This window comes from Podarcis bocagei (assembly GCF_964188305.1).
Source record: "Podarcis bocagei genome assembly, chromosome: 16".
Taxonomy (NCBI): domain Eukaryota; kingdom Metazoa; phylum Chordata; class Lepidosauria; order Squamata; family Lacertidae; genus Podarcis; species Podarcis bocagei.
Window position 1 is genome coordinate 22,849,011 of NC_138142.1, and position 12,165 is coordinate 22,861,175.

At 43.7% G+C, this 12,165-nt stretch overlaps 1 protein-coding gene across 3 annotated transcripts in view; it reads left to right on the plus strand.

The window, feature by feature from the left end:
* The window catches only part of TBX5 (T-box transcription factor 5), a 99,097-nt gene that overhangs the window by 56,730 nt on the left and 30,202 nt on the right, over window positions 1-12,165 (plus strand). For all 3 annotated transcript variants that reach the window (XM_081175290.1, XM_081175289.1, XM_081175288.1), the window contains exons 3-5: window positions 2,016-2,110; window positions 8,891-9,010; window positions 10,930-11,077. In XM_081175290.1, coding sequence (XP_081031416.1) covers window positions 2,016-2,110; window positions 8,891-9,010; window positions 10,930-11,077 — 363 coding nt within the window. The remainder of the gene's footprint in view (window positions 1-2,015; window positions 2,111-8,890; window positions 9,011-10,929; window positions 11,078-12,165) is intronic.

Here is a 12,165-nt window from a genome sequence, read left to right on the forward strand (position 1 = left end):
CAAATGCATTTCCACTGTACCCCTCGGAAATGAGGAACCCAGGAGCGGCGCAGTCCTTTTGCACACTTACTAGGGAGTAAGTATAGTTGAACAAAGAAAGTTTATCCCGAGTAAACAGGGCTGCGGTCCTAGGCACTGGGTGGGATTCTCCTCTCTGTTGCTTTCCGCGGGCTTAGGCGTGCTCAGCTTTCAACAGGATCACAATTTTTCAGCAAGGCAATCCTAAATGTGACTACTCAGAAGGAAAACCCCATTGAATTTAATGGGACTTATTCCCACGGATATGTGCATAGGATTGTAGTTTAATGGTGTTTTCAATTAAACTGCCTTGGAACCGTCTGGTGAAGGGCGGGTAAGGAAAGACAGACAAACTGGTTGAACACTGCCCTTAATGACTCGGACATATTATTATAATTATCCTTATTTTTTTGGGTAGAGATGCAGATATGTAGATGAAGCTGTATCTGGGTAATGGAAATAATAAAATAGCGTGGATGATTATGACAACAGGCGTGTACGTACATAAGAAAGCCGCGGAGGCGAGTGCGTATTTGCGCATTTGGACGTCTCAACCCAATGCACTTTCAACTTGACCTCCGCCGAGTTGGCCTCGTTTCCCAGAACCTGAACCAGAAACGCAGTAGGATGGGAGCCGCGCCTTTATGCCATGTACCGTAATCTCAGAGCCAGTGTGGGGTAGCGGTTAGAGCGTTGGACCAGGACCTGGGAGACGCGAGTTCAAACCCCCGCTCAGCCCTGTGATGTTCACTTGGGTGACCTTGGGCGCAGCAGCCCGACGTACCTCACAGGGTTGCTGTGGGGATAAAATGTGGAGGGGGGGCGGAAATCACGCAGGCCGCACTGAGCTGGGGTGGGGTGGTGGTGAGGGGGAATATAAATGCAACCAATAAAGGAAACTCTGGAAGGACGTAGGGATGGGCCCGTAAGTGACTGCAAGGCAGAGATAACCTCCTTCCCAGGGGTCAGCTTTTCGTCCTCCTCCTCCTCACCCCTCCTTTTTCTCTGCTCTCTCTTCCCCCATCCCACCCCGCTGCCTTTTTTCTCAGGAAAACCTTCCTCGCCTCCGATCCTATTATAGCGCCTGCTATTTTGATGCTCTTGGCTCGGAGCCTATCAGGCAGGCTCCTATCAGAAAAGTTCCAAGCGGCTCTCATGGCCGCTGGCGCTGGGCAGATCTCCGGCCTGGAGCGGCGAAGCGTCTTTGAACATGAGCCGGACTGTCCCGTCTCTCGCTCATACCCTCCCTCCCTCCCCCCTCCCGCCTCGCCATTTCGGGAGATAAAAACCACAAGCCTAGTTTAGGCAAGCCTCTATTCACTGAGAAGGGATAACAACCGTCGTGGAGTGCAGCCAAGTCCGCTAGCACTCTTTTTTTTCTCTCTCTCGCTCTGGAGGTCGTTTCACACGTTACACAGAAACTCGGGTTTGCCACCGAGGAGGTACTCTCAGCAGGAGCCACAGCCAACCCCATTTCCTGGCCGCGTGTGCCTGGAAGAAGCACGCGTCTCTCCCCCGTTTCCACGTTCACTGTTGGCATTTTAGGAACACCCGTGTAACCCGAGCCTATGCGTATACTAGGGAACAAGCCACCTTGAAACCAGTGGGATTTGCTCCCAAATCAATCGAAGTTTATCATCATCATCATCATCATCATCAGTAAAGCGGTGGGGGATATACACTTGAAAAGGTGTGGCGTGAAAAAGACATGCCATCAGCTATTGAGGTGCGCGGGAATAAACACCCTTGATATCCCCGTGATTTGGGGAACGGGTACGTCACATTGCATGCTGAAGATCCCGGGTTCGATTCTCAGCCTCTCCAGGTAGGGACTGGGATGCCTCCTGCCTGGAAACCTAGATATCTGCTTCTAGTCAGTGTAGACAACACTGAGATAGATGGACTGCTGGTCGGATTCAGTCTAAGGCGCCTTCCCGTGTTCTCACCTGCCCCTGCTGCATAATGATTTGCCTGTTGCCATTTGCTCTCCTTTCTAGGGCATGGAGGGAATCAAAGTGTTCTTACACGAGCGAGAATTATGGCTCAAATTTCATGACGTGGGGACCGAAATGATTATAACCAAAGCTGGAAGGTAAGAATCCAGATATTTCTCTTTTTGGGGGATCAGAATGTGGGTGGTGGAGCTGGTGGGGAAAGACTCATTATCACTAGATGTGTGCGTGTGTCATGTGCGTAGCCATTTTTTTGGGGGGGGCAGACTTTATAATGGGGGGTGGGGGTGGTAGAAGCGAGTTATCTGCGATGCAGTTGGTCAGTTAGTTAAGTATTTTTATTTATTAACTTGACGCCCATGGTGTGTATTTTAAATTTATTCTCTATATCCTCTTGCCTTTGTGGTTTTCCACCGAGGTTGCGTATTGTAGTCTTACCACAATGTTGTAAGCCGCCTCGAGGGTTTTTATTTTGGTCAAAAGGCGGGGTATGGATATTTTTTAGGTAAGTTAATGGCTCTGTGAAGAAATAAATAAATGAAATTTCGGCCTGCTTCCCTAAAAGACGAAGAAACATGATGCATTTGCAGGGCTGTGTGTGTCCTCGGAGGGAGGGGGAGTTCCTTTGCGAACCCCATCGAAATTAAAAGAAGCATTTCCGGGTGCGTTATAGTAGCCCGGACGTGCCTTGAAGACTTCTGCCCAGTGAAAAATACGCAGGATCTGATGTCGCATAAAATGCAATATCAGGAGTGACAGCGGAGCTCTCGGAATAGATTTCCTTGCAGGAATATTTCGAAGAGTTGACCTTAAGGTTTGTTTCTTCTGAGATCCCCCCCCTTTTTTAAAAACAAGTTTAGGTGCTGCAGCAACTCTTCCAGTTATTTTCGCAGGGTAACCATTGCAATAATCGAGACAAAATGAAACCATTTAAAGGCCCGCCAGTTTCGGTGGCACAATCCTGACCATGTCAGTTCAGAAGTACGTAAGTCCTACTCAGAGTAGATCCACAGAAATGAATGAACGAAGGTTATTTCCATCTGGCTAGGACTTAGTGTTTCAACCCAAAGTGTTTCCCCTTTTCTTAATGTGTTTGTTTGTGTGTGTCATAAAAGCACAAACATCATTTCGCTCAAGCTTGCTCTGGCTTTGTTAATTAGTTATTTATGTATCAAGTTTAGGGACAGGTGAATGCTTGAAATTAACACAGTGAATGCTATGTATACCATTAGGCTGCGATTCTGCGCGCAATTACTTGCGAGTAAGTTCCACAGAACTTCCGAGTAAAATGCATAGGATCGTACTACGGGGTTCCATTGCGCCTCTCAGTTTTGCGCGCGCGTTATAGGCACAGTAAGAGATTTGGCATGTTTTCATATATATATATATATATATATATATATGCGCAAATCTAGACCCAGTGACACCAAAACAATCAGATCTGAACAGGGTCCTTCATAAACTATTTGGCCTCCTCGCCTCTATATTTACCATAGTATAAATCGCAAGGGTTATACTATCTCTACCTCTCAGTGTTGAGGAAAAAACTGTGTTTTGATCCCGCCTCCAGTTATGGTGTTCCCAAAACACTCTCCACCACAAGCGCTGGAGGTTATGCTTTAAGGTTCAGTTTCTACTCCAGCTTTGAAATTAGTCCTGTTGAAATGAATGGCAGGGTCTGACTGGAAGATTCTGCGTTTGAGTTTAGGATTTGCTGCAGTTTATTCTCTGTTTCCGTTTCAGAACACAATGTTGTTTCTCCCCCTCCCCCTCGTATAAATATTATATTATATTATATTATATTATATTATATTATATTATATTATATTATATTATATTATATTATATTATATTATATTATATTATATTATATTATATTATATTATATTATATTATATTATATTATATTATATATCTAAGTCTGCTATAAGAATGCTTTAGAATTAAGATGGATAACTATAATCACTATTGGTTACTAGCCACCCTGGCTATGTTGTACCTCCACCGCTAGAGGCAGTATGCTCCAAGTACAGTACTAGTTTCTGGAAATGATAGGCGGGGAGAGTACTGTTGTGCTCAGATCCTGCATGTAAGCTCCCCATGGGCGTCTTGCCCCCCCCCCGTTATAATTTATTACATTTTCAAAAAAATCATATATACATTCCAATACATGATATTTTTTTCTGTTTTGTCGACTTCCCACCCCATTTTCCATTTTTTTATTGCTTCCCCTTGCTGTAACCTATCATCTCTCTCTTATACCATAACAACAATGCAATAATCTTTAATTCCTTCTGTTGCTCTTGTTCAAATCCTGCTTGCAAACTCATCATACTATAATATTTCTTTAAATAGTCCAAAAAAGGCTTCCATCCTTCCACAAAACAGTCATCATTAGGTTCATTTATTTTAGCTGTTAACTTTGCCAATTCCATGTTGTCCATCACTTTACTTATCCATTCTTCTTGGGCAGGAACTTTTTCCTTCCAAATTTGTGCATAGAGAATTCTGGCTGCTGGTGGTTGTATTTTTTAACTGCCCTGTGATCTTCGGATGAAGGGCAGTATGAAATTTTAATAAATAAGTAAAATAATAGATGGGCCGTTGCCTGATCCACTAGGATTCTTCATACATTCTTACGTATAAGCATTCATTAGCGAATGGAGCATTGATTAGTTCACATCCATTGCATCAGCCGCAGGGGGAAGAAGAGAGCAAAGTTCTACTGCAGTTTGGGTGACCCTGCTGCCACTCACTTCTAAGTTCTGAGGATGCAAAGAACTGCTTAGTGGCACAGTTTATCTTACCAAACAGGATTTTCAGGCACCCCTCCCTGCTTTTTATATACAGTGACTACCATTGGTTTCCCACTGTCTTAGCATGTCCATTTAAATTTCCATCTCAAAAGCAGTTCAGGAACATAGGAAGTGGTCATCCATTGAATCAAACCCTTGGTCCATCTAGCTCTGTATTCTCTACATGGGCAGGAAATGATTCAATTCAAGATGTCAGGTGGGGGACATTTCAGATCCTACCTGGAGATGCTGGGGATTGAACCTGGGACCTTTTGGATGCAAGGCAAATGCTGTACCACTAAGCTACAGCCCTTATTCATGTTTACCATGTGGCGCAGTGTATATGCCTTTGTGGAGGAGAAGCAGAGTCCGAGGAAATCTTATACCTGTCTACCTGGAAGTAAATCTGATTTGGTTCAGTTGGACTCACTTCCAGGTACAGGATTGCAGCCTTTGGTTCCTTCCATTTCTAGATTTATTGTTAATTGGATTCTGGCCTAGAATTGAAATAGAAAAAAGAGACAATTATACAGTTTCAAACAAGTTTATTCCTGTGGTTCTTTTGGAGGAACCTTATAGACAAGTTGTGTTGTATTGTGTCGTGTGTATATATGGGGGGTTATTGGGTTGTTGTTTTTATTTTGATTATATAATTTGTGGTTTCGTATTTTGATTTCGTTCTGTGAACAGCCCTGAGACCTCCAGGTATAGGACAGTATATAAATTCAATTATTATTATTATTATTATTATTATTATTATTATTATTATTATTATTATTATTATTATTATTAATATGTACTCATATATACTCAATGTTATGTATGTATATTGCATATAATTTTTATGCAGTGAAGTATATTTTATAGAAATAGTTTATATATGCAAATGTACATGCACACATGCAAACATATAATTATATCCATAGGTCTGTTGCAGCAAGAGTCTTAAAGACTTTTAAATTTAAAAAGGAAGAGCATTTATAAAGTATGTTTTAGAAGTGTGATTTTATTCAGTATAATTTTGGATGCCACAGAAGTGTTTTAAAGTCTCTTGCTTGTGTGCATTGATATTGTAATAGATCTGTGGTGCTAAGATGTTTAAGTATAGTAAATGTTAGGCTTTAACTAGAACTTGTATGCTATAACTGGGATATGTTATAAGGCAGTCTCAATGTGTATTAGAAAGGAAGTTATGGAAGGGGGTTGAGGTGCTTATGCGTAAAGACTGTGCTTGGACTTTGAGAATGTAATCAAGATCCATACGCACTGGAATGTGTGTTCCTACTTCTGAGCACCAGCAATTAGCGTGTGAAGAGTTAATTAACCTATGTAAATGTCCTAAGTGTGTACCAGTCTTTAACTGTAGTCAGTCAACAAGTGTTGATGGTCAGGAGAACTCCTTTGTTAGGTGACACCTGAGGGGGTTAATCATTAGTATTTCAAATGCAATAATAATAAAGGAATAAAGGAGGCTTAGTGTTTAGGAGCAACAGAATGAGGAGAGATGCCTTAGACTGGAGTGCTGCACTGCGGTGGGGAGAAAACCGCTCTTGAGATGACCATGTTGTAAGATCTGGACTCCCTCCATGCAGACTAAAGGAGTAAATATGTGGATATATAGTATTTCTTAAAGCTGTGACAGTCTCTGCCATGTCTTCAATTCTCCAAAGGAGCCCAATGGGCTCTTGCCTCTGCTTGGCAGAGAGAGGGGCAGGCACCCAACTTTTGTAAACAATATAAACATAACTGTTAATCTCGGGGTTGTGGGTTCGAGTCCCACATTGGGTGAAAGATTCTTGCATTGTAGGGGGTTGGACTAGATGACCCTGTGGTCCCTTCCAACTCTACAAATCTATGTTTCTGTGAATCTGTTAGTCTTTAATGCTTAACAAGCCTTCTTGTTGCTTTCCACATAGTTTTTTTAAAGTTATTTTTACAGCAGTACACTTACAAAATACAATTGAAAATACAGTGGTGCCTCACAAGACGAAATTAATTCATTCCGCGAATTTTTTCGTCTAGCGAATTTTTCGTCTTGCGAAGCATGGTTTCCCATAGGAATGCATTGAAAATCAATTAATGCATTCCTATGGTCAAAAAAAGTCCAAACAAAGCCAAATTTGGTACAACAAGAGTTTATTAAGTGCTCTTTAAAGTCACACATACTGTAAAGAGCATTTCAAAATTCAAACCCAGATTTTTTTTAAAAAAACAGCAGAGTCGCCCAATGGTCACAGAAAATCATAAAAATGCAGAAAAACACACACAAGCTTCCAGATTCTTGCAAACCCCTCCCCAAACCAAGTCCTTGAATTCCAAACACCCCAACCCAAAATCCAACCCCCCCAAAAAAAGTTTTAAAAGCTTAACTTACCAAATGGCTGCAAAAGAAGTTTTGGAAAAGCTTCAAAAATCACCAAAGTCTTAAAAACCTCAAAAAAGGCTACTATGTACACTGCGTTCTATGAGTTGCTCCTCGAAGTCAAGTCGCAACTGTATTAACAGTGTTAAGAAAAAGGAAACAAGCTTGCAAGACATTTTCGTCTTGCTAAGCAAGCCCATAGGGAAATTCGTCTTGCGAAGCAGCTCAAAAACGGAAAACCCTTTCGTCTAGCGAGTTTTCCGTCTTGCGAGGCATTCGTCTGTACTGTACAATTGCAGAGAAGCTTACAGAAATCAGTAGTAAGACAGGTGTGCAATCTGAAAGACACAACATGCAAGGAAAAATGGAGAGAGATGAAGGAAGAAAAGAAAAAAAAAACAAGTTCCACCAGTAGCTCTTAAAATTCCAGTCCTCCTCCTCCTCCTGCTCCCCAACTGCTAAGGAGGACATCTGTCTAAACCCCTGAGAATTGCTGCCAGTTAGTGTGTTGACAACAATGAGCTAGATGGGCCAATGGTCTTACTCATAATAAGGCAGCTTCCTATGTCTTAGGGACATGGCCATAGCTCAGTGGTAGAGCATCTGCTTTATGTGCAGAAGGTCCCAGGTTTGATCCCTGGTACCTCCAGTAGGTTTAAGGACAGCTGCCTGAAACCCTTGAGAGTTGCTGCCAGTCAGTGGGTGTAGATAATGCTGAGCTAGAGGACCAACAACCCAACTTGGTAAAAAGCAGTTTCCTATCCTCCTACCCTTCCTTGTGAGTTGCATTGCCTTGTAAGGACCAGCCAGAGACCTTCATGGCTGTGTTGAACACTCTGAACCAGGGATTGGGAAGCTAGGGCTCCAATTCCCATCCAGCATGGCCAGTGGTCATTTTATAGCTCAGCGGGTGGCACTGTGGGTTAAACCACAGAGCCTAGGACTTGCCGATCAGAAGGTTGGCAGTTCGAATCCCCGCAACGGGGTGAGCTCTCATTGCTCGGTCCCTGCTCCTGCCCACCTAGCAGTTCAAAAGCATGTCAAAGTGTAAGTAGATAAATAGGTACCACTCTGGTGGGAAGGTAAACGGTGTTTACATGCGCAGCTCTGGTTTGCCAGAAGCGGCTTAGTCATGCTGGCCACATGACCCGGAAGCTGTACGCCGGCGAGATGAGTGCTGCAACTCCAGAGTGGGCCATGACTGGACCTAATGGTCAGGGGTCCCTTTACATCTTGGAGGCCACAAGCTCCCCACCTCTGATAGCTCTTTGTTCTATTTTGGAAACTGTATGATAGCATTTTGTTTTCACTTGGTTTTGCTTTGGGCTGTTTAAATTACTTTGCGACTTTTACTCAGGATTTAGAAGTGCTGAATTCTGGTTAGAGAGTGCTATAAATTACACAGATGCATGGGTGAGAAATTATTTAAAGGCTTCAGATATTGGATGACTTATTTTGAAAAAAAGAGAGGGAGGAAGCAGAAAGGAGAGATAGGAATCTTAAGCAAATTTATTTGAAGTAAGCCAACCCGGAAGTAGCAGGGTATACTTATGAGTAAATGCTTAAGATTGCAGCTGTAAGAGAACTTACTGGTGGATCATACCCCTTAATGATAACAGGACCTCATATGAAATGTTTACTTTCTGGTTCTCAATCTTGGTTATACTATGAAAGACTGTAATTGCAATTTGTTCCAGAACAAACGTTTTCAGATCAATGCATCTCTCTGCTAATATTTATATGTCTTTTTCTTTCCTTTTTAGGCGCATGTTCCCCAGCTACAAGGTGAAAGTGACGGGACTCAATCCAAAAACAAAATACATCCTGTTAATGGATATTGTCCCCTCTGATGACCACAGATACAAATTTGCAGATAATAAATGGTATGCAGCCTAATTCTGTTTTGGAGATAGGGCAAAAACCATGCAAGATTAAAGGGTTGAAAACAAAATCTATACAGAGCAAAGCCAAAAGGGGCAATTGCTCTTTGGTGTGGCGTGGGAAACCCTGCTCCTTGGACTAAGAACATTTGTCTATACATTAAAGCAGAGTTGAGGAAACCACAGGCTGAGGGTGGCCCTTTAGGCCTCTCTATCTGGCCCTTGGAACTCTTCACAGACCTCACCCGTTACTGGCTCTGCTTTGTACCTTGAGTGGTTTTCCTTGGCTGGAAGATGTGCTCTCATAATGCCTCTCATTTGCCTGGCTGGAGCATAGAGCAGTACAAAGCAAAACAGTCCAAAATTCAGCCATTTTGCATTGTGCGTAGGGACAGCTCTAAATACTGGGTGGCACACAGCTGAATGACACTGTTGGGTAGGTCTGTACCACTCCAGACTTCAGGTAGGACAATACCATTCTTGTCATCTTTCAAATCCACCAGACTTTGCACATTCAAGAATGTGATTCCTTCAGCTGTAGCACGTAATAGGGCAGTCTGTTCTGTCAGTGGAGGTGAGTCCATTAGGGCAAGTAGGGGCAATGCCCCATCAAACTAAGTCTGTCCTCTGCCAGCCTCCACCTGCCCACCTCCTTGCAATCAGCCTCATGGGTAGTGCTGGCTGTCAGCGTCCTCCTCCTTAGTCTCATAAAATTCAGCAGAGAGTATGGTGGGGACAAAACCAGAATGAATTGGCTCTACCTATCATAGACCAGGGGGATGCGGGTGGTGCTGTGGGTTAAACCACAGAGCCTAGGACTTGCTGATCAGAAGGTTGGCGGTTCAAATCCCTGCGACGGGGTGAGCTCCTGTTGCTCGGTCCCTGCACCTGCCAACCTAGCAGTACAAAAGCATGTCAAAGTGCAAGTAGATAAATAGGTACCGCTCCGGCGGGAAGGTAAATGGTGTTTCCGTGTGCTGCTCTGGTTCGCCAGAAGTGGCTTAGTCCTGCTAGCCACATGACCCAGAAGCTGTACGCCGGCTCCCTCGGCCAATAAAGCAAGATGAGCGCCGCAACCCCAGAGTCAGTCACGACTGGACCTAATGGTCAGGGGTCCCCTTACCTTTACCTTTATCATAGACCAGGCACAGGCAAACTTGGCCCTCCAGATGTTTTGGGACTACAGTTCCCATCATCCCTGACCACAGGTCCTGTTAGCTAGGGATGATGGGAGTTGTGGTCCCAAAATATCTGGAGGGCCGAGTTTGCCTATGTCTGTCATAGACCAATCAGTAACTCCACCAGGCATTTTCTCTGGCTCCCTCTACTGTTGGCCTCCATGCCTTCCATCCTACTAGTCCCAATCAGCAGCAGTCTCTACTGCATTTCATGACTTCAGGACTCTACCACTCCTCTCTGCTGCATGTTATCACTGTCATTATCATTATTGTCATCTGTAATGTGGTACAGTCTATTGTGCCACCTCCAGACTCTACCACTTCAGCTACTGCAAAATTAGTGAAGGGATGGGGCATGTCTGAGGAATAGGGCTGGGAGGGAAAAGCCATTCAACAATTCTTCTCTTTCTCTGGGTTTATTCACAATTACATTATGCCCCCCTCTTTCCTGGCACAGATTTGTGCTTAAAAGCTCCATGTCCAAGCAGTTGCTGTTGGTTTTTGCCCTGGAGCTTTCACCGCAAAAGCTTTAAAAAGCGGGGTTTCATGGGGAAATCTCTGGAGCAAAAAAAAGGGCACTTGGACGCATACATTTAAAGCATGGGCCATGCCTGGAAAGAATGGAGGAAAGATAAGTGTGGATAAGCTGTTCTTCCCTCCTCTGATTTGCAGCCTTTTCTGATTTTCTAACATAGTTGAGAGAATAAAACAAAACACCAAACCCACTGTGTTGATTTTGGTTAGGTCAGTGACTGGGAAAGCTGAGCCTGCCATGCCGGGAAGATTATATGTGCACCCGGACTCGCCAGCCACTGGGGCCCATTGGATGAGGCAGCTGGTCTCCTTCCAAAAGCTCAAGCTGACCAACAACCATCTTGACCCATTTGGCCATGTAAGTACCTGGCAGATTTAATTTCATGTTGGCTGATACAGACTGACATTGGAGCTCTCGTCAAAACAAAACAAACTCCAGCTTTTCAATCAGAGCTTAATTGGATCCATACATATACACCACAATAGGATTTAGCAATCTTAAGCTCCTGTTATACGGTATCACGGATGGTGACTCTAAGCACCTGCAGAGTGCCTTTCGTTTGTCACCGTGGAATCGCAGCCACTCCCAGTAACAGGGAAGAGATGGAGAAGCTGCGGCCTAGCTGTTGTTAAGACTACAACTCCCATCAAGCCAAGGCAGCGAGATGAAAGGTCAGGGACCATGGGAGTTGTTGTCCAATGACACCCAGAGCATCACAGGTTTGCCCCATCCCTGGTTTAGGGGTAGAAAATTCTAGGCAGCCTTGCATACCCAACAACTCTTCTTCTCATTTTAAAAAGTAGACATTTTGGGCCATGATCCAATGGCAACAACAGAGAAGGTGGATATAAACTTTCACTTGATTTCACTTTGTGCCAGATCGCAGCCTAGATTACAGGTGGATAACTTGTGACCTTCCAGATGCTGATGGTCTAAAACTCTCGCCATCCTGGCAGGGACTGATGGGATTTGAAGTCTGACAACATCTGGAGGTCCACAGGCATTCCACTCCTTGCCAAGATAGATAAATTGATGGCGAGTAAACCCCAATGAATTCTCAGTTGAGTAGCTTGGGTGCTGTGTAAGGGAATGTGCCTGTTGTGGCTTAGACTGTGTACATCCTGTATCTTTAAAGCACATTTGAAGCACAGTCTCATCCTTAAACAATCCTGGGCTCTAGAGTTTACCCCTCGCAGAGTTACAGTTCCTAGCAACCCTTCATAAACTATGGTGCCCAGAATTCTTTGAGGGGTAAAACATTCTTTGAAGCTAGAGTGTATACGCAGCGCTTGCGAAGGAAAATGAGGAAAGAGGTGTTGTTGGTTTTGTTTTTTTTAAAAAACCTACCTTTATTTCAGAATTGCAACTAATATTTCTGCTGGTGAGGGGGATATGGGTCAAGGAGTGCTCTGTTTGCAAAAAAGGGAAGCATAAGACAACATATG